Source organism: Salvia hispanica, chromosome 6, assembly GCF_023119035.1.
Source record: "Salvia hispanica cultivar TCC Black 2014 chromosome 6, UniMelb_Shisp_WGS_1.0, whole genome shotgun sequence".
In the NCBI taxonomy this organism is placed as follows: domain Eukaryota; kingdom Viridiplantae; phylum Streptophyta; class Magnoliopsida; order Lamiales; family Lamiaceae; genus Salvia; species Salvia hispanica.
In genome coordinates this window covers 10,640,946-10,667,142 of record NC_062970.1, presented here as the reverse complement: position 1 = coordinate 10,667,142, position 26,197 = coordinate 10,640,946, and the positions used below count along the sequence as shown (strand labels likewise).

At 33.0% G+C, this 26,197-nt stretch overlaps 2 protein-coding genes across 4 annotated transcripts; one reads left to right on the top strand and one right to left on the bottom strand.

The window, feature by feature from the left end:
- Positions 1-1,490: 1,490 nt before the first annotated feature.
- On the bottom strand, positions 1,491-13,340 carry LOC125193423 (probable LRR receptor-like serine/threonine-protein kinase At3g47570). Of its 3 annotated transcripts, XM_048091213.1 has the most exons (13): positions 12,876-12,942; positions 12,660-12,798; positions 11,798-12,010; positions 11,292-11,504; positions 10,593-10,736; positions 9,966-10,178; positions 9,672-9,893; positions 8,992-9,135; positions 8,704-8,925; positions 7,696-7,908; positions 6,113-6,256; positions 2,108-4,093; positions 1,491-2,015 (listed from the first exon to the last, which is right to left on the bottom strand). In XM_048091213.1, the coding sequence occupies exons 2-13, from the start codon at positions 12,697-12,699 to the stop codon at positions 1,660-1,662; spliced, it is 4,110 nt and encodes a 1,369-aa protein (XP_047947170.1). In that variant the 5' UTR covers positions 12,700-12,798; positions 12,876-12,942; the 3' UTR covers positions 1,491-1,659. The 3 variants fall into 3 exon arrangements, with proteins under 3 accessions (XP_047947170.1, XP_047947168.1, XP_047947169.1); XM_048091211.1 differs by having other exon boundaries at positions 12,660-13,340; XM_048091212.1 differs by lacking the exon at positions 10,593-10,736 and having other exon boundaries at positions 12,660-13,340.
- An 8,992-nt stretch (positions 13,341-22,332) lies between these two features.
- Positions 22,333-23,974, top strand: LOC125193503 (pelargonidin 3-O-(6-caffeoylglucoside) 5-O-(6-O-malonylglucoside) 4'''-malonyltransferase-like). The gene is made up of 2 exons (XM_048091312.1): positions 22,333-22,380; positions 22,472-23,974. The coding sequence occupies exon 2, from the start codon at positions 22,495-22,497 to the stop codon at positions 23,776-23,778; it is 1,284 nt and encodes a 427-aa protein (XP_047947269.1). The 5' UTR covers positions 22,333-22,380; positions 22,472-22,494; the 3' UTR covers positions 23,779-23,974.
- Positions 23,975-26,197: the final 2,223 nt, after the last annotated feature.

Here is a 26,197-nt window from a genome sequence, read left to right as displayed (position 1 = left end):
ATCTTTCTCCATTTTACTTACCGCGATCATGTGCTCGTCAGCTGGTTAAAAAAAACATATATGTAAAATTGATAAAGTAAAATGTGATATAGAAAAAATTGATTATAGTATTATTATTGGAGATAAAATTCGCCATGAGAGTTATCAAATATTTAAAACTAATTCATTTTTATGGGCATTTCAAATGGAAAAGAGCATCATATTTGTAGTCGCAGATCTAATAAAATTCATCTTGGAAACAAGATTTTTAGTCGCAGATCTAATAAAATTCAGCTTGGAAATAAGATTTTTCTAGGAAATAAATGCATCTAGATACTACAACTTCAACAGTGTAACGACTATTCCCGCTCTTCTCACATTAATTTATATTGTTCACTATTTTAGTTGTAAAACTAAAATACAGTGAAAAATACTCCTTTCGAATTGCCTTATTTTTGTAAGTGGACAGCTGATATTAGATTGGAGCCTCCTAAGAGTAGGGCTGGGGAATTATACCGAAATACCGGAATACCGGACTTACCGTACCGAAAAAATACCGAAAATACCGTTTTTTCGGTATACCGTAGTTTTCGGTACGGTATCATACCGTACCGATAGAGATCGGTACGGTAACGGTATTAGATTTCCCATACCACGGTATACCGCGGTATACCGAAGATTCGGTATGCCGGTATATACCGGTATACCGAAGATTTGGTATATACCGATGCTTCGGTATACCGTGGTATACCGGTATACCGATTGATATATATAATATATAAATATATATTTATATATGTTATATTTAAACTAAATTTTAAAAAATAAGAATTTTTATTATATAAAAATAAAAGAATCAAAATTGGAAACCCTATTTTTTGAAGTAGTTGAAAACTAGATTTTTTTTTAATATTTTGGATATAATAGATTTTTTCACGGTATAATGGTATAACGGTATGCCGTACCGCAAAACACGGTATAACGGTATATCGGAATGCCATATCGCAGTTCGGTATACCGCGGTAAAAGTACGGTATACCGATAACACGGTATGGTAACGATATGGAAAACTGCCATACCGAATTTCCGGTATACCGAACTCCGGTATACCGAAACTTACGGTACGGTATCGGTATGGTTTTTGTCATACCGTAACTTTCGGTACGGTATACGGTATGGCACTCCCGATACGGTATACCGTACCGAACCACCCCTAATATTAATAATTAAAACTAGTTTTCTAAAACGGCTAAAAGAAACAACTGAGTCTTTAACGCAACATAAAAAGTCGTGAAATGAAGAGAAAATAATACTACCTCCGTCCCCTAAATTTTGACACAGTTTACCATTTCGGCCCATCCCTAAAAATTTGACACACTTTACTTTTACTATTTTTGGTAGTGGACCCCATATTCCACTAACTCATTCCTACTCACGTTTTATTATAAAACTAATACTACTTTAAAAGTAGGACCCACGTCCCACCAACTTTTCAACTCACTTTTCATTACATTTCTTAAAACCCGTGCCGGATCAAAGTGTGTTAAAATTTAGAGGACGGAGGTAGTATTAATAATAGGGATACTGGCCCCAAGTATCATGAAATTTAAAAAAACTTGTTTTTCTCCCACGAATTAATAATATTAAGTTTTGATAAAATACAAGAATCACACCAACACCTTAGCTTTCTGTGCCTGCAACAATTGTTGCATAGATCTTGTGTAGTCCAGCCGCTGCTTCAATCATGTTTACTCTTTCATTTGCTGAAAGGGCTAAACATTTCATTGCCAATTCAAATGTCGATATCATGCATTTCTCCTTGGCATAGTAATGTTTATCTTCTCTTGATAACAAAGCAGGCGCCGCCACTTCCGTTGCTGCATTTTGCTGTAATGCTTCACTTACCCACTCTTTTAAGCTTCTTTCTTCACCGAACATACCATCTGTTGGCTTCTTTCCAGTGAACAACTCTAGTAGCATTATCCCAAAACTGTATACATCCCCATTTATTGACACTTTTCCCTCCAATCCAAACTCTAATTGACCACATGCATTCATCATTTTGTTAGGATTAGGTAAAACATGTATGACATTTAAGTTTTAAAAAATGAACATCATGCATCATCACCTGGTGCTACGTAACCAATGGTCGCCACTGTTTGTGTTTGGATGACAGTTTCCCCTGCATCAAAAAGCTTTGAAATACCAAAATCAGCAAGATGAGCAGTCATGTCTTGATCAAGCAATACATTGCTTGGCTTTACATCGCAATGAACTACTGGAAATATATGGCCATGATGAAGATATTCCAAGGCTGATGCAACATCTATTGCTATTTTCAATCTCTGTATAAGACCCAAACCATACTTGTTGGAATGTAACCATTTATCCAAGCTTCCATTTGGCATATATGTGAGAATCAATGCCCTAAATTCCATATTACAACAACATCCAATAACTTGAACTAAGTTTCTATGTCGAATGCTGCTCAATATAGAAGTTTCTGCATCAAAGCTCCTTAATGCTCCTTGCATTTCCAAGTTGAACACTTTTACTGCAACTTTCAACCCATCAGAAAGTATTGCTTCAAATACAGAACCAAAACTACCTTTTCCAAGTAGATTGGTTTCACTAAATGAACTTGTTCCATGTTCAAGTTCTATATGTGAAATTCTTCTGTATTCATGTATTGGTGATGAAATATCAGCCGAGAGTGCCACATTTTTCCGTTTACTCATCCTTACGATAACAAGCATTACAATCACCACAATTACAGCTAAAACAAGTAATGGCACCGCGCGTCTCTTCAACCATGATGTATGATGATTTTCCGGGCAGGATGCAACTTGAAATTTTATTGGACCACAAAGACCTAAGTTATGGGAAAAAGATGGAGCACTGAAGTTACGAAAACAACCCCCGTTTGGAATTTCTCCCTCCAGTTTGTTGTTGGAAATAATTAAAACTTGAAGAAAGAGGAGGTCTTCTAAGGACTTGGGTATTGATCCAGAGAGATTATTGTAAGACAAATCCAATGTTATCAAACCTTTAACATTTCCTAAGGATTGAGGAATGGATCCACTGAAAAAATTATTTGATAAATTTAGAAAATCTAGTGTTTGACAACCATCAATTAAGGTGGGAATATAGCCTGAAAATAGGTTAGATGACAAATCCAAAGAGGTGATTAGCTTTAAATGTCCCAGCTGAGATGACAATTGGCCACTCAAATGATTGGAAGACAAGCTCAAAATCACAAGGTCTGTTAGAAACCACAAGCTAGGAGGGATGGTTGAATTCAATTGGTTGGAATCTAAGTAGATCTCCCTCAAGGATTTAACATAACCTAAACATTCAGGTATTGAACCCACAAACATGTTCCCATCAAGGCACAGCTCCCCCAAATGATTCATTCGACAAAGATCGTTAGGGACAAACCCTACCAGCTGATTCCTACCAAGATTTATTCTTTGGAGTTGCTTCAATTTCCCAATTGTTGATGGAATGGGTCCACTCAGCTGATTGTCCTCCAAAAATATATTAAGCAAACTACTTAAGTTTCCTATTTCAGAAGGAATGACACCCATGATGTTGTTGTTTGACGCGCTAATAGTCTCCAAAGACGAGGAAAAATTCCCGAGTGAAGCGGGAAGGAAGCCATTCAATGGATTGCTTGATACTTCCATAATCTTCAAATGTCGACAGTTACTTAGCGAACTTAGAAATGTCAATTCCCGAGATGGGAATTCTCCTCCACTCAAATTATTTCCCCGAAGGGTAAGTGTTTGTAGAAGCTTCAAATTACCAAAGAAGGGTATGGAGCCACTAAAGGAATTGTAGTTCATATCCAAGGTAGTAAGTTTAGAAGCATTGGTGATAAAGGTTGGAATTGGGCCACTAAATCCGTTTCTATTCAAAAGAAGTCGTTCAAGGTTGACTAGTGAACTGCCAACATATGAAGGAAGAGTACCAGAGAAATCATTGTACGAAAGTGCCAATTCCTGCATTGTTGATATGTTGAATATGGAAGATGGAATGGATCCATTTAAGGAATTGCTGAACACACTAAAATGCTCTAGCATCGGCAGAGTGCCCATCTCTTGTGGTAATACACCTGCAGCATATATATGGATATACATATGTTAAGTAGTACTCCCTCCGTTCCATAGTAATAGAGTCATTTCCCTTTTCAGTAAAAGTCAACACATTTTTCTACACCTACTTTACTCTCTCTTACTTTTTTCTATCTTCGTGTCTCCACCTTTTTCATTTTTCACTTTATTCTCCCTTTACTTAATTCACCTAATACAATTTTTCTTAATCTCCGTGCCGAAAAGAAACGCCTCTATTACTATGAAACGGAGGGAGTATAATATTATGCGTACCAAGTTATACAATAATTTTAAAAGACGAATGTAATCACCTCTACATATTGAATAAAAGTTCTAATTAATTTGAATTCTGCTGCATATTTACACCCTAAAAATTACAATAAAGTATTGTTATTGTGTAAAGTCCGTATGAGGAATTTAAGAAAGCATCCGACCGCGATTTGAAATTTGTCCAAATGATGTGATGAAATTATATCACTACAAAGAAAACGCTCATTATTGATGGAATTAGTGACGGCGGAAAACAACTCAAGAACTAGTGACGGATGAATGACTGAAACTCGTCAACACTAATTAGTAACAGATAAGTCCGTCACTAATATGAACTTACCATTGCAGCCACCTACTTTTTCTGTCATTGAGCGGCTTAGCAACTTTGGTGATGGACAAATCCGTCACTAAATTTTTTTAGTGACAAGCTTGTTATTGACGGATCCGTCAGTACTTTATCTGTTAATAACCGTGCATTGCGAAGAAATTTCACTGATTAGTGTGGATCATTCTGTCACTAAATCGTGAGCTTTTTTGTAGTGGAACTCATATTTTTATGTTCATATAATTTTTATTGAGTTTTGTTGAATTGTGAAGAAAAAACAGATCAAAATAAGCGAAAAATTTGGCATTCCCGCCGGTGTAATTGGTCAATTAGACAACCCGGGCAGGCACTAAATTTAATGAAGAGGGAGTCCAGAGAGTTTCACTCACCCGGCGTCTTTGTGCAATAAAGCCACCCGGGCGGGAGTTAATCACAAAGCGTGCAGAGTCAGAGTGTTTCACTTGCCGTGGTGTGTTTGTGCCATAAAGTCACCCGGGTGGGTGAAAAACAAAGGTGCTTACGCGATTTCACGCTGAAAGAGGAGTAAGAGAAGAATAAGAGAGCTAGGGTGCATAACTTTTGAACCAGCCGCCTACTATACCTTCCACACACACTTAAGAACACTTTTGGTGAAGAATTGATGATTGAAGACTTCATATCGAAGATTGAAGTTTCTACTTTGAATATTCATCTCATAGGAGTATCTAGTTTGTTTCTATTTATATATTAGATTGTCTTCTTTGTTTTAGATTTGGTTTTCAGGAAGAATATGAGTAGGTAAACCTCCATTGTAGAATTCTTGGTGAAGATGTACTAGTTTCATAGTTTTTATTCGATTGATTCCTTATTTATCTCGCTCTTGTGGTTGTTTGATTATTACTTGTGCCTTTTCCATTCAATTCAGTAGCTAACTTGTTAATGTGCTACGGTTAATTAAATTAATCGAGAGATGAAATAAATAACCTAGAAATAAGAATAATTCACACCTTAATTCAATAGAACTCGGGAGAGTTGAGATTTTGTAAGAGGTCTTTAATCTTTAATATTTAACCATAACGACTAATTTATGGTTTTCTCATCTCATGAGGTGGTTTAATCTAGCTAAGCGATTAACTTAATAATCCTACATAGCCTAAAGTTATTAAGAATTAGTAGGATAAGAGCTTGGAAATGTGCATCGGATCTTCGAGTTCTACATTTCTCAACATTACCACATCTCATCATTGTTCATTTGTTCTCGTCTATTTATTTTAATTGTTTTTAGTTGAAATAGAATCAAAACTCCTTTTCGATTGAAGCGGGTAGGATGCCATTAAAATTGGTTTATGGCAATCTCTGTGGGATACGATTATTTGCCATCACTGCAATAATCTCGTACACTTATGGATAGTTTTTATAATAAAATAAAAGCGAATTAATTTTATACCTGTGAAATGATTGTAGGCCAGGTACAATGTTGTAAGCATGCTCATATTTCCAATTGCAGAAGGGATGTTGCCACTAAAATTGTTGTAGTTTAAGTTCAAGATCTTGAGATGTTTGCTTTTCCAAATATTGGGTGAAATATGCCCTTCAAATGAATGAAACCAAAATTTATAAATTAAAGTTAAATATAATCCATTCGTCCACAAATAATTTCTTATCCTTCCACTTTGGGGTTTAAAAAAAAATAGTCTCATCTAAAAATGGAGAGTTTCTCTCAAAATGAGAGAAATATAAATAGAATAATAGTATCCCACATTGGTATAAAGAAAGCACTAAACCAATACATGGGCTACTATTGTTAATTATCACCAATTAATTTTAGGAGAAAACCATATGAGATTCTATAATGGTATCAAAGCGGGCTGCCGACTGGATATCAAATTTAACTAACCTAGCAGTATATTTGGTCTTTAAATTTGGATTAGTTCGATAGAGGGCTGGTCCAACTCTATAAGAAAAAATGTCCAACCCTTCTAATATTTACCTTGAAGGTTTTAGGGAAGGGCTAAACTGAACCAATATATAAGTTTCATGAACCACTTCTTCTATCACCAAATGGCTTTAAAATGGAACTTTAAGAATTTATATATGGTATCAGAGCACATTGACTTTGATATGTCAAAAAATTTCATAAAGCTTATACTTTCTGTCCCAGCTAAGTTATTTAAGTCATTTCTTTTTTTTTGATAAAAAACAATACACTACTACTTTATTTCATCATCTACTTTACTCTTTTTATCTCTTCTACTTTTTTCCTCTCTTATTCTATTTGATTTTCGTTTAATCCATTCAGCTTAATTTTTTAATTTCCATGTCCAAAAATTTTATCTTTAACTTTGTTGGGATGTATTTTTCGTAAATAAATAAAATGTCCCACTTTATAGACATAAAATTAACTATACATCGTTATAGATCCGAAACTGTTCCACACACACTAGCACACAAATAAGAGAGGCAAGGAATCAACATTGTAATTTTTCAATTTAAAGACCAAATATATGCTAGGTTAGTTGAATTTGATCTTCGGTCAGCAGCCCGCTTTAATACCATTATAGAATTTCATATGGTTTTCTCCTAAAATCAATTGGTGATAATAACACTAGCCAGCCCATATATTGGTTTAGTGCTTTCTTTATACCAATGTGGGATACTATTATTCTATTTATGAATTTTTTATGCAAATTATAAAGCAAAAGCCTCTATCAATAATATGAATAACCTAGATATTATATTTTTAAATGAATTTCAAAATCTAGCCCCTACGAATCTTATTTTCTACGTCAACCCATGGTTGCGCATGTCATTTTTGAGCAAACATACAAAATTCTTTATATATACGTTTATATGCAGATAAAAAAATATTTTTAAATGAATTTCCAAATCTAGCCCCTACAAATCTTATTTTCTACGTCAACCCATGGTTGCACTTGTCATTTTTGAGCTAACCTAATAAAAAAAATTCTTTATATATACATTTATATGCAGATAAAAAAATACTTCTGACAATATTATGGAATTGAATACCTGTCAACTTGTTACTGGTAAGATACAACTCCGCAAGTTGTGGTAGATTATCAAAAGTTGGGATACTTCCTGACAAACTATTGAAAGATAAACTCAACATTGTCAAGGAAGAAATGTTGAAGATTGAATATGGAATATCTCCGGTTAGAGATGCATGGTCAATGTTTAACATCTCTAGTCTCGTAAGGTTTCCTATTTCAGCTGGAATTCCTCCTGAAATTATAAAAATAAATGACAAGTTTATTTTCATTGCTCATTTGAGGTCACTTTGCATACTTTATTGATACAAAATTTGTAGTAAAATATGTCTATTTGTAGGGAATGGAGGTCAAGTTCCGAAAGGCATGCAAAAAGGTGCAGAATTTGGAATGCATACAAAAATGGAGGAAAATGAGCACAAAGTCGAAGATTATTAGAAAAGGAGTGAGCTTTTCAAACCCAAGCTGAACAATTTGTATTCCCTCATTTCGTGTTAATAGAGACATTTCATTTTATGCACCCATTTTGAAAAATTAAAATAAATAGTTGGAGTGGGGAAAAAGTAAGTAAGAGAGAGAATAAGTTAGAGAAGACTCTTCTCTGCATGCATTCAGTGATTTATATGCTTCTTGTGTGGTTCTTGTTATTTAACTTTCCATGCTTAATTTTTTTTCTTTATTGTTAAGTGTTTGAAAATTTAGATCTTTTGTTTTTTCTACCATAAGGAATAGTATAATTCAACTAATTAAGGACTATCCAAAATGGAACACAACTTAAGTACCTTAAGACAAAGGGAGTAGTATTCTGGAGAGTGTGAATTTATAAAATGTAGTTGATAAGAAGGACACATGCCTACGACAACGCGTGCCAAGCCCTTCTTTCAATAAATATAATAACAAACCCTATATAAATAATCATATGTTGAGAAGCTTTGTAGTGTGTAGATCATTATCAAGGGTCATGTCAAGGAGTGTGTGTTTTTCATAAAGTACAACAAAATCACATATTGTAGTAGGAAGAAATTTGTACCTTGAAAACTATTAGTGTACCCCAGGTACAACTCTGTAAGCACTCTCAATGTCCCAATTTCACGTGGGATAATGCCACTGAAATTATTGTAGGATAACGAAAGCGTCTCAAGATGTATGCATTTCCATATACTGCGTGGAATCTCCCCTTCAAATTGGTTCGCGGAAAGCGACAACATTTTGAATTTGGGCAAATTGTTGCACATGCCATTAGGGAGTAGACCTGAATAAAAATTTCTTATATATATGTAATACATTGCCAATTTGTCAATACATTATATTGGCGTACCTTTCAAACTGTTGCAAGAGAAACTCAAGGTTGTCAAGGAAGAAATGTTGAAAATTGAAAGTGGAATATATCCGGTTAGAGTAGCATTGTTAATGTTTAATATCTCTAGGCTTGAAAGATTCCCTATTTCTGCTGGAATTCCTCCTGAAATTATAAATTATAATTGTGACAAACCTTGTATAAAAAAAATAGTGTCCATTTTTAGTCATAAATATATGAAATTTTGAGATTTTCATCCAAAAACATTATCTTTAATAGTTTCCAATCTTTAATAATTCAAATTTCTCCATTTTAGCCCTAAGCGCTCAACTGAAAGTTGTTTTAGGAGATGTTGTTTTATATTTAAGTAGAATGATAATATATATTAATTTGAGAGAAATTCTTTTTTTTTTTAAAGAAAATGAGATATCTTTTCTGGGACAAACTAAAAAAGAAAATGTGACATCTAACATGAGATGAGACTTTTTTGGGACAAACTAAAAAGAAAGTGTGACATCTAACATGAGATGAGACAGAGGGAGTACTAATAGTGAACTCCAGTATGTTAATATTCATATGTAGAGAAGCTTTTGTAGTGTGTAGATCATTATTAATATCGCATGTTAGGATATGTAGAAAAGTTTTTTCAAACAATAAAAACTAAGATAAAGTCACCTTTTGGATCAAAAATAAATTTATACCTTGATAACCATTGATGTACCCTAAGTATAACTCTTTTAGCATTCTCAATCTCCCTATTTCACGTGGAATGTTTCCACTGAAATTGTTGAAGGATAATGACAACATCTCAAAATGTGTGCATTTCCATATATTTCGTGGAATCTGCCCTTCAAGTTGGTTTCTAGAGAAAGAAATACGTTTTATTCTTGGCATATTGATGCACATGTCATTTGGGAGAAAACCTGCCAAAAAAATTTCTTACATATATATAGACAAAAAATACATTGCTTGAATTTTTTATGGGATTGATGTACCTGTCAACTTGTTATTGTTAAGATACAATTTCTCAAGCTGTGGTAGATTGTGGAAAGTTGGGATACTTCCTGACAAACTATTGTAAGATAAACTCAAGTATGCTAAAGAAGACATGTTGAAGATTGAAGATGGAATATCTCCGGTTAGAGAAGTGTTGTCAATGTTTAAAATCTCTAGTCTCGAAAGATTTCCAATTTCTGCTGGAACTCCTCCTGAAGTTATAAAATAAACATAATGAGAAGCCATATAAAAATAGATCATGATCAATTTTGCACACTCCATTTGTCCAAAGGAAGATGCCCCTTTCTATGGACTGTACAGAATTTAATATATGCAGATTTATTTTGTGTGTTAAACGGGGATAATAAAGTAAGAGAGAGGAAATAATTTACAAATAAAGGGGTTTCTATTTTTAGTAATTTGTCATATTGGGCGGGATAAAAAAAATTGAGTTATTTTCAATAGGATAGAGGGAGTACAAATTAGTGATTTCGATGATTACATAGAAACGAAAAAGGAAAAGTTGTTTAATTGGTAAAATCCATGTGAGAAATTAAGCATCGAACTTCTTCCAAATAATTTGAGGAAACCATAAACAAAAGGAAGAAAGGATCAAGTATAGATACCAGTGAAATGATTGTACGCCAACTTCAACACTCTAAGCATGCTTGTATTTCCAATTGTACGAGAGATGGTTCCACTGAAATTGTTGTTGCCTAAATTCAAGATCTCAAGATGTTTGCATTTCCATATATTTAGTGGAATTTGACCTACAATTTATAGAGGGTTCTATTAGTCGCTTCCTATTGTTAGTCTGTTAGTCCCTCATGTAATTACTGATTCTATTTTGTAAAATTACTACATCTTCTTTGTAATTGACTGCATTCACAAACAAATTATACCTAACTCGGAGGTGAAATATTTTACTCCCTCCGTCCAAAAAAAATAGACAAGTTTTACCATTTTGGACCGTCCACCAAATTAGACTAATTCTAAAAATCGAAAGTTTTAAACCGATACTAACCATACACATCATTCTAAATGTGGACCCTAAATGTGGACCCCACAATTCATTAAAACTACTTACCACCATATTTTCCCTCCATCTCTCTTACTTTATTAGTTACGCAATAAAACCGGTGTTATTTATAACTTTGTTTATTTTTTGTGACGGAGGGTGTAGTTTTTATCTAGTTGTTTACTTTATTTTCTTTCAACTTTAACTATTTATATAATTTTTTAAAAATGAGTGAAGAAATGAAATGACTCAACTACATGGATGAAGTATACATTAAAGACTTATACAATTGGATTAACATACATACCTTTCAACTTGTTATTATCAAGATATAACTTCTCAAGATTTGGTAGATTTTGGAAAGTTGGGATACTTCCTGACAAACTATTGTCAGATAAGCTCAAGAATGTCAAGGAAGACATGTTGAAGATTGAAGACGGAATATCTCCGGTTAGCCAAGCGTTGTCAATGTATAATATCTCCAATCTTGAGAGATTTCCTATTTCTGATGGAATTCCTCCTAAAATACAAAATTAAAATAATGAGAATCCTCGTATAAATATTCATATTTTTTTGTAGATAAGCTTTTGAAATATACTATGTAGATAATGATCAATCTTGCTTATTGTTGGTTTTTGTCATCTTGTGTAATTGTTGAATGAACTGTTCAAAATAAATAGTTAATACACTTACCAAAAACGAAATTACAACGACATTTTTTTTCTAGTGCAATAAATATACCAAGATTTTAGAAAGACTTTTTCCAGGCACTGGGATGCGGAATTTAAATAATTATGGGATTGACAGACATACCTTTCAACTTGTTATTATAAAGATATAACTTCTCAAGCTTCAGTAGATTGTGGAAAGTTGGGATACTTCCTGACAAATTATTGTCAGATAAGCTCAAGAATGTCAAGGAAGACATGTTGAAGATTGAAGATGGAATATCTCCGGTTAGAGAAGCATTGTGAATGTTTAATATCTCTAGTCTTGAAAGATTTCCTATTTCAGCTGGAATCCTTCCTGAATTATAAAATAAACATAGTGACAAACCTTGAATAAGTATAATTAAGTCTATTTTTAGTATTAAATATATCTATTTTGAGATTTGAGTTCACAACATTATGTGTGAATGCTTCTAGCCCTAAAGTGATGAAACTTTTCAATTTTAACGTTCAACTAAATTTTGACCGAATTAGTTAATTAATTTGGTCGTCAATATTATAACCTTTTTTAAAAATTGGTGTTCAACATTATAACTTTTCTGTTACTTCATTATTTTTCTCTTTGCAACACAAGATTAAGTTAACATACAAATTTAATTAGTTTTTCCAAAATAAATTAATATGTAAATAAATTATACTACACCAATAGCATCTAAAATTTAGCCACATTCATTGGTGTCATCCTCTAGTGGGAAAATATCATAACTGATTTTCCTTGGATACCTAAAATCGAGTGTAGAACTAAATTTAAACATTTATAAATTCATCCTCTCTCAAAAAAAAAAAGTTGCCCCATCATATATAGATAATTTAATATGCATATTTTGTTTAACATCATAGATTATTAATTTTTAATTATGGCCAATCTAAAGTATTTGCAGATTAGTGTTTTTCAAACATTACCAGTTACAACAAAATCACATATTAGATCAAGAAGAAATTTGTACCTCGAAAACCATTGTACCCCAAGTATATCTCTCTAAGCATTTCCAATCTCCCAATTTCTGGAGGAATGTTGCCACTAAAATTGTTGAAGGGTAATGACAAGATCTCAAGATGTGTGCATTTCCATATATTTGGTGGAATCTGTCCTTCAAGTTGGTTCCGATCAAGTGACATGATTTTGACATTGGGTATGTTAAACAAAGACTCAGGAATTGTACCTAAGAAATTGTTGTTGTACAGATAGAGTTCCTCTAGTTGAGGTAAACTTCCCAACCATGTTGGTATTTCTCCGGTTAATGAATTGACTCCCACATTCATCACCTTCAAACGACGCAGTTTAGAAAGCTCAAAGGGTAAGATCCCAGTAAAACTATTGGAACTGATGTCCAAATATCTGAGAAACGTTAGGTTTCCGAGATGTGGAGCAACAGTTCCAGTAAGGCCGTAGCCACGAAGATTGAGAGCAATGACACGACCGAGTTTGAGGCCGCACAACACACCAATCCAATTACAAACTGATGTGTTTTGCGACCAATTGGTGCTCAAGATAGCATAAGCGTCGGAAGTGATGGAGTTTTTGAATGAAATGAGTGCATTTTCATCTGTGATAGTATTCAAGGAGAGTGTAAAGCTATTTAATAGCAAGATTGCAAGAGCAAAGGAAAAGGTAGAATTCTCCATTAGTTTGCTGCTGTGTTGCATTTGATAGAATGCGTTCAAGCACACGCTTTATAGATTTTTAAGGACTTACTCTTACTCCCTTCGTCCACGATAAATGAAACTCTTTTGAATGTGGATTGAAAAGTTTGGAATGTGAGTTATGCTTTTATATATTATTAGTTTTATAATAAAAATGTAAATATGATAAGTTAGTGGAATATGAAGTCCATTCCTAAAAATAGTAAAAAAAAAAGTGTTAATTAATTATGGACGGACGAAAATGAAAATTGATATCAATTAATCATAGACGGAGAGAGTATATTTATCTAATCATATTTCCTATTTGACTTTTTTGTTATTATTAGTATTATTGAGTCAAAAAAATAGAGAATTTATCTACCCCTGGTAAGTACTTCCTCCGTCCCACTCAAAATGTCTATATTCTTGAGTGACACACAATTTTAGGAGGAGATGTTAAGTGAAGTAAGCAGAGAGAAAAAAATATTTGAATATTTAAATGAGAAGAGAGAAGAGATGATTATTTCCAAATATAGAAAGTGAACATCTTGAGTGAGACAAACTAAAAAGAAAAGATGAACATCTTGAATGGGACGAAGGTAGTAATGAATAATGAGAAGAGAGGAGAGTAGAATTTATTTAAAAATATAGAAAAGTGGATATCTTGAGTGGAATAAACTAACAAAAGAAAGATCGACATCTTGAATAGGATGGAGGTAGTATTGAATATTGTCATAAATATAAGTTAAATGTATTTTTTTTACATTAAATATGTTTTGACAGTATCGGTAGTAGTAAATTGTGTAACACATGTAACTTTTACAGAAAATAAAAAATTAGGTGAAATGATGTCACATCAAATGTGGTAACCACTGGGATTATTGCTTCTGTAATTCAGTGGAAAAGCCATCAAGAGCTTTGTTGAAAGACATCTAAAGATGCTTTGCTTTTACACAAAATATATTAGTGCATTGTTTTCTAAAGATGTTTCACATGGAAAGATATTTTAATAGACATAAAAACAGAATAATATTTAAAATAAATTAAGATCAAAACTGAAATTTGTAAATTAAAGTTACATGTAGTATAAAAGAATTGAATAACAATTAACATGATCTTAAAATTTGGCACCAAACACCTGATGTTGAAAGTGTTTCAACGTATTTATTTGAATGACTAATAATTTTTGTATTTTAAGCAATATAGGTTTGATGGTTACTCTATAAAATTTGGTAGGAAAGATAGATAAGATTTACTATAACACAAAATATGATAAAATACATATTTTAGGTCATTTTCAATTAGATAACTCCAACTACGGAATGTGATCAAAATAGAATTAATTCCTAATGCATAACTACAGAACTGTCATTATTAAAATTACACTTAGTTCAATTTTAGTTCATATTAGGTTATACATACGCGTGACACAAGTTTTAATGATATTTAGTTAGTGTGTTACTGTGTTTTGTGAGTGGAGATTGATTAAGTAAGTTTCACAAAATATTAAAAAGGAATGCATATAATCAAATTGCAATCATGCCACAATAATAAATTTAATAATTGAACTTGTAGAGAAATCAAAGAAATCCAAATTACTGGAACATCTAATCTAAATATAGGGTGAATCATTTTTAATTAAAGAAAACTATTATTAACTAATTATTGATTACCGCCTCTATCCGGCACTAAGTAGAAAAAACTAGTCGTAGAATGTATATCCTATTTTACACATCGATTTTTCGTATAATGGAGGTGGAATGAGTTAGTAGAATTTGAGATTCACTTATCAAAATATAGTAAAATTGAAACTGAGGGAGTGATATATTGCTAACTCAATGCTTAATCGCTAACTACAACTCAATAATAGCCATTAGATGTTCAAATTAAAGGCCCAGATTATCAACCACGAAATGTCAATACAATCAACAAAAAATATCAATAAGGTCATAGGATTAATTCCAAAAAATATCAATAGGGGTATTAATGTCAAGTTAATTATAACTAACTTTTAAAAGAAATCCCAAAACTCTAAATTCATATAACATATATCAAATTAAAGATAATTTTATAAGGATTCCAACGATATACTACATGCATATGTTCCGACGTCAAAATTTGAAAAAAAAATCTAGAATTTTCGTATTTTTCGTACACAGGTTAATGTCAATGCAGCTAAGATAATATGTCAATATAAATCATATACAATGTCAATCCTAAATTGTGTTGACATTCTCAAAGCATTGTGTTGATATTTTTGAAACAATATATTGACATTTTCATCCAAAATCCTAATTTGGAGTTTTTTTTTTATCTTTTTCGATTTAATTAATAAAAACAAAAATTACACGTGGCAAATTGTAAACCACACGTTTTCTAAAATCATATGACCTTAAATTAGTTGTAGTTAGCAATTAAACGATGAGTTAGCAATTGATCACTCCCCATTGAAACTGAACATATATAAAGTTAAATAACATAGTGAAAGGGGAGTGTTATATTGCTAACTCAATGCTTAATTGCTAACGACAACTCAATAATAGCCATTAGATATTCAAATTAAAGGCCTAGATCATCAACCACGAAATGTCAATACGATCAACAAAAAATGTCAATAAGGTCATAGGATTAATTCCAAAAACTATCAATAGGGGTATTAATGTCAAGTTAGTTATAACTAACTTTTAAAAAAAATCCCAAAACTTTAAATTCATATAAAATATATCAAATTAAAGATAATTTTATAAGGATTCCAACGATATACTACATGCATATGTTCCGATGTCAAAATTTGAAAAAAAAAATTTAGAATTTTCGTATTTTGTGTACACATGTTAATGTCAATGCAGCTAAGATAATATGTCAATATAAAGCATATACAATGTCAGTCCTAAATTGTGTTGACATTCTCAAAGCATTGTGTTGATATTTTCGAAACATTATATTGACATTTTCATCCAAAACTCTAATTAGGAGTTTTTTTTTATCTTTTTCGATTTAATTAATAAAAATGAAAATTACACGTGGCAAATTATAGACCACACGATTTCTAAAATCATATGGCCTTAAATTAGTTGTAGTTAGCAATTAAATGATGAGTTATCAATTCATCACTCCCCCATATCCATAGTGAAAGTTATAAATTCACTTACTAAAAACAATAAAAAGAAAAATAAGAGATTTATTGGTGAACAAATAAAAAAGATATATTTAATGGCTAACAAGGAAAATATTTAAGAGGAAAAAAAGTTTCATGATTTTCCACTTTATTACTAAATCATCTCCTATTATAGTCTCTTAAGACATCACTAATATCACCAATTTACCACTACTATCCCATTATCTTTTCCATTATCACCACTAGATCCACTACTAACTCTAAAGTGCACTACACACCCAGCCTGCATTCACCATATATTCTTGTTTTATTTACTAGTACATACATTAACCGTGTCTCTAAAGTTCAAGATTTATGTTTATTTTCTTGGAGGTTCTTTCCCGAGTCCTATTTAGAGAATCAAACCCGGTTTAGAAGTCTAATAATTTAGAATTCTTTGTGGTCCTTCATCATTGAGACATAATATGAAAATATTTTCTCAATCCTAAAATCTCCCTCCTAATTATATTAAGAGTAGAGATCAATTTTAGTTCTAAACATATGACCAAAATACGAATTTGGTTTAAAACATTTACTTTTAAAAAAGCAGGTACTACATAACAAATGAAAATGTCGCCGAAATAGTCCTTTTATTAGGTTTCTGTTAAAAAACTAACGGTCAACGCTAATTGGACAGTGGGATGACTGTTAGTTTTTTTATGGAACCGTAAAAAAAAAGAACAACTCCGATAAAGATTTCATTTGTTATGGACCTGTTTTTCAAAAAATAAATATTTTAGACTAAATTCATATTTTAATCATATATTTAAGACCAATATTGACCTTTACATGAAACAATGGACATGTTCACACTATAAAGGCTACAAGATCGTGTTGGTAATTATAACATGGACATACACCAGAAGATATCATCGAAGAATTGTGGGCAAATAGAAACCGCGCCCACCGCCCTTGAATTTTTTTTTCTTTGAATTTTTTTTTTGATTTTTTATTTCCATTCGTGTACTTTTTTTTTTTTTAATTTTCTTCGTTGTAATGTGTACCCGTGTTTAATACAACGAACTTTATTACTATTTATTTGATTTATCTTTATAAATTAAATAAGCTAGCTTTATTATATATAAAAATAAAACAATTAAATTAGTGATGATGTAAAAATGAAATGTTGAGTTAGGGAGAAATAAGGGAGAAATAAGGGAGAAACCATTGTAGGGGTTGGCTAAAAACTGGGGATAAAATGTGATGCTGATGTGGCGCTGATGTGGCAGGAGTTAGGGAGAAATAAGGGAGAAATAAGGGAACTCCATTGGGAGTGCTCTAAGACATATATTAGTCAAAACACCTAAGATTAGTCAAAATATTTAATTATGGAAACAAATAACATGGGTTTTCATCTAGTAGCCTTTATGTAATTTTAAACCAACAAAGTTTGTTACAACCCTAATAATTTCCTCCCATATTTGTGTGATTCTATAAACAAGTATGATTTGTTTCGTCGTCCCAATTCCTTTTTAACGAGATTCAAATGCTTAATTCATATTCTTGTTGTAGGCCATGTCTGCAGACGATCCCTCTCTTACTCCAGCCAAAACATGCGCCGCAGATGAATTCCTAAGTGACTTATTTGAGGCAAGATTTCCTTCTTTTTCTTAAGTATTAGTATTTAATTGAATTTGAATAGCTAAGCCACCTTTTTTGTCTTTTTGTTGGTTCAAGAAACCCTAGCACTCTCTTTGTCTAACAGAAATACAAATTTTTAGGACGGATCAAATTTCAATTCACATTTGGTGAGGTGAAATAAAAGAGGGGCAAAAAGAAAAAATAATTGGAGTTCTGTTAGTAGAGAATTGTCATCACATTCGAAAAGAGTTTCCAAAAATAGAAATATGCTATCTATATATTCCCTTCATCCCATAGAAATATGTCATTTAGGATTGGCACGAGTTTTAATGCATAATTGATAAAGTAAGAGAGAAGGAAAAAAAGTAGTTGAAATTGTGTAGTGGATGGTTGGGCCCAAAAAAGATAAAGTAAAAAAGGAGAAAAAAATTGCCATAAAATGGATATGGACTATTACTATGGGACGGATGAAAAAAGAATGAGAAAAACGGAAAGAGTTTATATTTTCGTGGGATAAACGAAAGTATTTTTTTTCCATATAGAAAAAAAGATATCCAGTATTTCGCTTTGGAATAGTGATTCCATCTCATCTAATTTTATCCAGAACTATTATTTGATTCTATGTTTGTTACTCACAAATTTCATCAATACTAGTCACATTTCACATTTTTCTAGAGGAGTTGTTATTTATGTAGGTTATATTTTGATTTATTTATTTCTGTATCCACGCATGTAATAAATACTTCCTCAGTCCTAAGTCCTAACAAAGTTAATACAAATCTTTTGGGCACATAGATTAAGAAATTGTGTTGAAAAGTAGGAGAGAGGAATAAAGTAGGAAACATAAAGAGAGAGTAAAGTAGGAAAAGTAAGAGTGATTGGATGAATGGTTTGTTTTTTGTCAAAATAAAAAATGACTCAACTTAGTTAGGACATCACAAAAAGGAATACGACTCAACTTAGTTGGGACGGAGTGAGTATAAGAATTAATGATCAAAAGAATAAAACTATCACAGATGTCTCTTTTTCAATTTCATCCTTATAACTACACCACTCCCTATTTGGTTATCCTATTATATAATTTTTTGCTACTGATTCTAGATTTTGTTTGTACAATAGGTCTCACCTAAACATTACAATGAAGAAGAAGAAGAATCTGAAGATGATGATGGCAATTTTGTAGACGCTAAGGCTTTCAGAGAATACAGCCGAATTGTGATTGAGAGTGAAGTAATGGCAACACTTTTATTCCCTCAAAACCCTTCTTCTATTATGAATTATAATCTATTCAAAACTTCTTATCTTTGTGAGCAGGGCTATGACTGCGAGCCGGTTAATTTCACGTTTATCCAAACTCCAGTCTTTAAGGGTCTGTTTGTCAGGATAGTTAACTCGGTTATTTTGGACTTATTCAGTCTAAAATTAAATGACCTAAAATGTGCACTCTTAACATATTTTACTCTTACTTCCATATCGAATAAATACACTTTTAGCCCACACTTAATCTTTATAGGATCATTTTAATTGGTCAAACTGAAAGATAGTCATAAACATTAAATTAGTCATGTGGATTGTGGAAGGCAGAAAACTCTTTTATTTTGGAATTATTCATTCTAAAGTACTTAAAATGTGTGTTCTTAACATATTTGACTCTTCAGAATAGGAAGTTGGTGTTCGATAGTGTCGAGAAGGTTAATGTTCAGCCAGCGAGCGTTGCGAGGTTGTTCATCACTTTCAAAGTTAAGGACATGGACGATGGCGGTGCCCTGAAGACCTTCCAATGCCGCATCCATAGCAGGGTGAAGGAGAAGGATATCGAAGAGTTTCGCGAGAAACCTACAACTAAGATGAAAATTGATGAGGAACTCATGGCAGCTGCTCGATCATTCTCTCACTATCTATTCCCAATCTTACATATTATTAATTTTGATGCTTCTAAGCTTTGCTAAATTGATCAATCGGGCATGAACTCCAAAATTTAATTTTGGCGGATTTAATTAGTTTAACATTTACGTTGGAGAACCATTTTTATCTTCCCAGTAATGCACACAACAGTTTTCCAATGATTTTTTCGAATGATGGAGACTTTTACAATACTATTCACACATACTAAATTTGAGATTGATCTTTCATCAGCAAGGCCATATTTTCTTTTGTAGGAGCAGTACTTATTACTATGGGACAGGGTGAATATTTTATCAATGTTGCTAGGGATGTCAATCGGGCTAACCCGTTCGGGTTGTCGGGCTATTTGGGTGTGGGCTATTCGGATTAGGATTTTTTCAGGCCATAAATTTTGGAACCTAACCCGCCGGATTTCGGGCTATTCGGGCCTAGAAACTTTCGAAAATAATCTCTTGTATCAAAATTTTACTCTTTAAAATGATTTTCAATTTTAGATATTTTTTATTATTAGTTTTAGAATCATATAAAATCTTTAAATTTTTATAGTTTTCTTAAATAATATAACCCTTCATCTCGATAAACTACAATATAAACAAAGATAGATCAAAATTAAATCATTTAATTTGAATTAAAGCTTATGTTCATGTCATTATATTTGTACTGTTCATAATGAATTCTTTATGAAAATTTAAAATAATACTATGAATCATTATTAAAATGATAAACATATTGAGATTTTGAATTAATTCTTAATTTGGTCTAGATTGGCTTTGGTGGTAGTAAGATAATAGTGGCAGATGACGGGACGATGGAATAATGAGTCGAGATGGAACGTAAAAGTTGATAGTATGGGATCGATTGGAAAAGTGTAGAATGAAGATTGCAGAAAACTATTGATTGTGTCACATGAAATTCGAAAATTCAAAAAATCCTAAAACTTAATATTTTTCAATTAAAAGTCGCAACCTGTTCGGGCCAACCCATTTAACCCGCCAACCCATTCTGGCCAACCTATTTAGCCCCTTTTGTATTCGGGTAACAAAATTACAACCATAACCACTAATTTTACCGGGCTATTCGGGCCGACCCACGGGGTCAGGTTGGATTGACATTAAAATTCACTACAAAAAAAAGCTAATTACAGCGTAAATTTCAAGAATTAGTGATGGATATATGATGGAAAATAATCAGAACTAATTGCTGACAGTATATTCCGTCACTAATTCGAACTTATCACTAATTGGTGACAGTATGGTCCGTCACTAATACGAACTTACCAAGGCAACTGCCTTTATTTCCGTCATTATATCTTTTGCGACAAAAAATCCGTCAATAATATTTTTTAGTTACAACTTTTTTATTGACTGACATGTCAATATTTACTCTGTCACTAAATATGTTGATTGCCTAAATTTCGTCGATTAGTTACAGATAATTCCGTCACTAAATTGCAAGTGTTTTGTAGTGATTCACGTTGATTCCAAATTTTTTATGTTTAATAGACAGAGGAAATACAAACGAATAGAGATAGAGACATAAATTTATCTCGTAGGGGCATTCTAAATAATGAATTTGAAATTAGCGACAATAAATTCATAAGTTGAATCAGGTGTTTGGTCTGTCCATTTATCGTGTTAATCTATATAATCATCCTACCCACATACCTAACTCTCCCTCTGAATCTTTCTTCCATAACGTCACAATCTTAAATGTGGGGTCTATTTACTCTATTCTATAAATTTCTAACTCAATTAACCGGCACTTCTAGTTCTTCCTCCGTCCCACCACAAATAATTGATTTATTTTGAGCAGGAAATTTAAGAAAATAAGTAATATATATTAAGTTAAACTGGAGACAACAAAGTATGAAAAATGAAAAAGTTAGAAACATAGAGAGAATAAAGTAAGAGAGAATTAAAGTTTTGTTTTTTTAACTAAAAAAGGAAATTCATCATTTGTCGTGGAACAACCAAAAATGGAAAGTTGATCACTTCCACCATCTGTGATTAAATGTCCCATATTTGACCGGCACGGATTTTAAAAATTTATTTGACTTTATGTAATAAAGTGGATGGAAAAGTTAGTGAAATGTGGGACCTACTTTCATATATTGGTTTTATAATAAAATGTGAGTGAAATGAGTTAGTGGAATGTATGGTCCACTTACCAAATATTTAAAAGTGAAATGAGACATTTATTGGCGGACAGAAAAAAAAGGAAAAATGAGACATTTAATGGCAAACAGAGGAAGTAAAATTTATATTGAAAACCGATCCGATTGACATCCTTAATCATAATAATAACGTCAAATCACTAGTAAGCGGAAAAAAGTTGCCATCTCCCTATTTAAGGCGACACATGGTACCTTATTTCTCTGCCCAAATTCTACACTTATCTAACTGGTAAGCCCTAACAAAACACCATTCACTTATTCACTACAAATTCTATTCTTCTATACGATCTTGATTATAAGCCTACGTTGTGATTTCTCAGGATTTGATTCGCAAGGAGCAGCCATGAAGGTGAAGGTCGTGAGTAAAAGGCTGGTGAAACCACGCACCCCAACTCCACAAAACCTCAAAACCTACAAGATCTCATTCATGGACGAACTCAACCCGACCATGCACGTTGTCGGAATGTTCTACTACAAATCCCCGGCCTCCGCGGCAGCGAATCTCGATCATCTCCAAGACACTCTATCATCAATCCTGCCCGCTTTCTACCCTTTCGCAGGGCGATACATGAAGCAACACCGCGTCGTTGATTGCAGCGACCAAGGCGCTCTCCTCATCGAGGCGAACGTTGATCTCCAGCTCCTCGAGGTCATGAATCTTGACGCTGTCGAGGAGCTCAACGACATTTTACCCTGCGAAATCGGGGAAGCGGACGAGGAAACCGACCCGATTTTGCTCGTCCAGCTCACCAGGTTCAAATGTGGTGGTGTGGCTATTAGTATATGCATTTCGCATAGGGTCATCGACGCTGGCTCCCTGGGCACGTTCATCTCTGCATGGACGAACACTGCCCGTGGAGAAACCAGGGAAGAGATCTGTCCAGTCTTCAACGGACCAGTTTTCTTCCCTGGGAGGAATTTCCCTGCCCCTGAGTTTGGGACAACTCGGGACAGGGAAAATGGCCTCTATAGCATCATATGCAAGAGGTTCCTGTTTAACAAAAATACAATTTCAAGCCTCAAAGAAAAGGTTGGCAAGACCTCTGAGCAACCCCGTCCTCCTTCAAGGATCGGGGTTGTTTCCGGGCTGATAGTCAAGGCCATTGACCGGGCCCGGGCCCATGTGGGCCCGGCCACGGATCTGGTCGTGGCGCAGGCTGTCAACATCAGGGAGAGGACCGTGCCCCCGCTGGCAAAACATTCTTGTGGAAATTTGGTAGCTCTGTCGATCACTAAGCTCACTGCGGAGGAATCAAAGAAGATGGGAGTCGAAGACTATGTTCGCGTGCTAGGGAGCGACGCGAGGAAGACAGTGCGCGATTGTGCGGGATTGATAAGTGAGGAAGGGAAGAGATCTTGGATCCAGATGTCTCATGAGGTGTCGGAGATGTCTCTGAGGGAGGATGTGAATGTTGTGTGGGTGACGGATTGGAGCAAGTTTGGATTCTACGAGGCCGATTTCGGGTGGGGGAAGCCGGAGTGGGCGAGTGTGGCGAATGTGATGGTGAAGAATCATGTTACTTTGATGGACACCAAAGAGGGAGATGGGATTGAGGCATGGGTGCAGCTTGAAGACACTGAGATGCCTTATTTCGAAAACCAGATTCGAAACTTCATCTCTGCTTAGTTTGATTACTTTATCCCATTGTCATAGTTTGTGTTTTCCGTTCCCTTGTTTGATCAAATAATGCCTTCTTCTTCTTCTTCCGAGGAAGTTCCAACGTCGATTTGGAGAAGGCCTACAATGTACTATTACTATGTGTGCGGTTACTTGTATCGAAATCCTGTCGTTATCTAATGATACAGAGCTGAAATTATAGATATGAAACAGTCTAGATTCATAACAGATATTGCACATTGAGAATTTAAACACAACAAATAGAATTAGTTACTTGTTCGTAGTTTAGTATTCTATTTTTGATCGAATCCTGCATGGTGAATTCATTACTTTTGGTCCCACGTGCATTGCCAATCCGATGCCGGAACAGTTTTAACCCTAAACCCTAAAGCTCAAATATGTCCCAAAATTTGTGTTACTTCAACATCTCACTTTTCTCCATGTTGATTTTAAGTGTTGTCTAAGTAGTGACACAGAATCTCATTGTCTGGAAACAATGAATTTTTACTAAGAAATATCCGGAATAAATGATCTCAAAAAAACTTGGTGCATTATGCATATTTTAATGCTGGCGTATCTAGGATTTTTGATATGGGGGTGCGAAAAAATTACAACTTAAAAGTTCACAATGTGACTAATCGATTTTGTTTTCTTTGTTATGTTTTCTTAATTGTTCTAATATTTAAAATGAAATTGGTCTTTATTTTTCTACCAAAAAACTTTATTTTAAATAAATAAAAATAATAATTTTATAGTGTCACGTAGAGAGTCATTATGCATATGAAATACAAGTATTCATATTTTGTTACTTAGCAATATTAATTATATTACTATGTCGATAATATAATAAGGAGGTTAATTTTATAAATATTACTTTATGATACTTATTTCAAATTAGTAATTAAACCTGAGTTGTTTGTAAAATATTTTACTCAATATTAGTCATATAAGTTCTATTAAAAATAATTAATGAGAATTAAATATGAAAGAATATAAAATTAAATTAAAAAAGAACAAGCTAGTGGTTAAACTAATAAATATTTTTTTAAAAACGAAACATATAATGAAACTTAAACATGAATTGTGAAGGAGATATGGATTAACAACAAAATGAAATTGATAAAAAGTTCATATGGATTAAAACAAAGTTAATTTTGAGAAGATAAAACAAAGTACACAACAAATGCGCTTGAGGAGGGTCAATCTCGGGTCTTTGGTAAGGTAGGCGAGCGCCTTTTCCACTGGGAAAGACAACAATTTTGTTAAACTAATACTCCCTCCGTCCACGATTAAGAGTCCCATTTCAAAATGGCGCGGGTTTTAAGAAATGTTAAGAAAAGTGGGTGGAAAAAAGTTAGTGGAATAAGAGTCCCACTTGTATATATTAGTTTTAAATGATATGTGAGTAGAATGAGTTAGTTGATTGTGGGGTCTCTTTACCATTTATGGCAATTATGAACCGGGACTCTTATTCGTGGACGGACCAAAATGGAAAAACGGGACTCTTATTCGTGGACGGAGGGAGTACTACATATCGTATTAAAACATTAAGTTATGGGGGTACAGTATACCCACTTGTTCCCATGTGCATACGCCAGCGTTTTAGTGTGATACATGATTAATAAAAGTTTGATTGTGTGTTTTGTGAGAGAGAATAATGGTGTCATACTTAACATTTGGTAAATAAATATGCAAAATGTTTAAAAAATATTAAAGAAAGGTATGGAAAAATATAAAAGAATAATATTTAAAATTGCTCATCTACATTTGCCTTAAAAACACTTTTGGATCCGTGTGTTAGCTTCTCATAAAAATAAAAATAAAAACTTTTTGTTCTATCCACAATTAACAATTTCGTAAAAAATTAACGATTAACTGTGTTTTGATTAAATCAGTAAGTAAATCATTCTAATCAACTATTTTAATCTAATTTACCATTTTTTCAAACAATTAAGTATTTTTTATCTTTTCAATTGTAATGATAATGGTGAATGTAGCCAATGTGTTTCCGGGGTAGTTTTTTACAATAGTTAATGTTGATAATGGTGAATGTAGGCATACTTTTTTTTTTTTGTAAATAGGTATGCAAAAATGTGTATAATATATATTTAAAAGAAATATTACATCTAAAAAATAAAATTAAATTCCGGGTAATATTAATATTATATGTTTTGTATTTACCAAATAAAAAGTTATGAACTTATTTTTCGTCGGTGGAATATGAATAATCTTTGAAAAAAACTTGTTTACAATAGCTTCCATTGGTATAATTTGTATTGATTTCAAGATTTCAATATTACATTACCTGAGTACTTATTTTTATGTTTATATATGAGAAAATCACTAATTGGGATCCAAGCTTCTTCGGTATTTCATTACATCAATAATTAACAATAATTAAACAAGAGACACGACAAGTGTTTATATA

Excerpts from the sequence above, each read along its gene's own strand:
- LOC125193423 (XM_048091211.1), bottom strand. The coding sequence starts at position 13,338 with ATGGAGAATTCTACCTTTTCCTTTGCTCTTGCAATCTTGCTATTAAAT. Across the intron at positions 9,136-9,671 it reads GTACATCAATGGTTATCAAG|GAGGAATTCCAGCAGAAATA; the intron begins GTATAAATTTAT and ends TTATAATTTCAG. Across the intron at positions 8,926-8,991 it reads CTCTTGCAACAGTTTGAAAG|GTCTACTCCCTAATGGCATG; the intron begins GTACGCCAATAT and ends ATTTTTATTCAG.
- LOC125193503 (XM_048091312.1), top strand. The coding sequence starts at position 22,495 with ATGAAGGTGAAGGTCGTGAGTAAAAGGCTGGTGAAACCACGCACCCCA.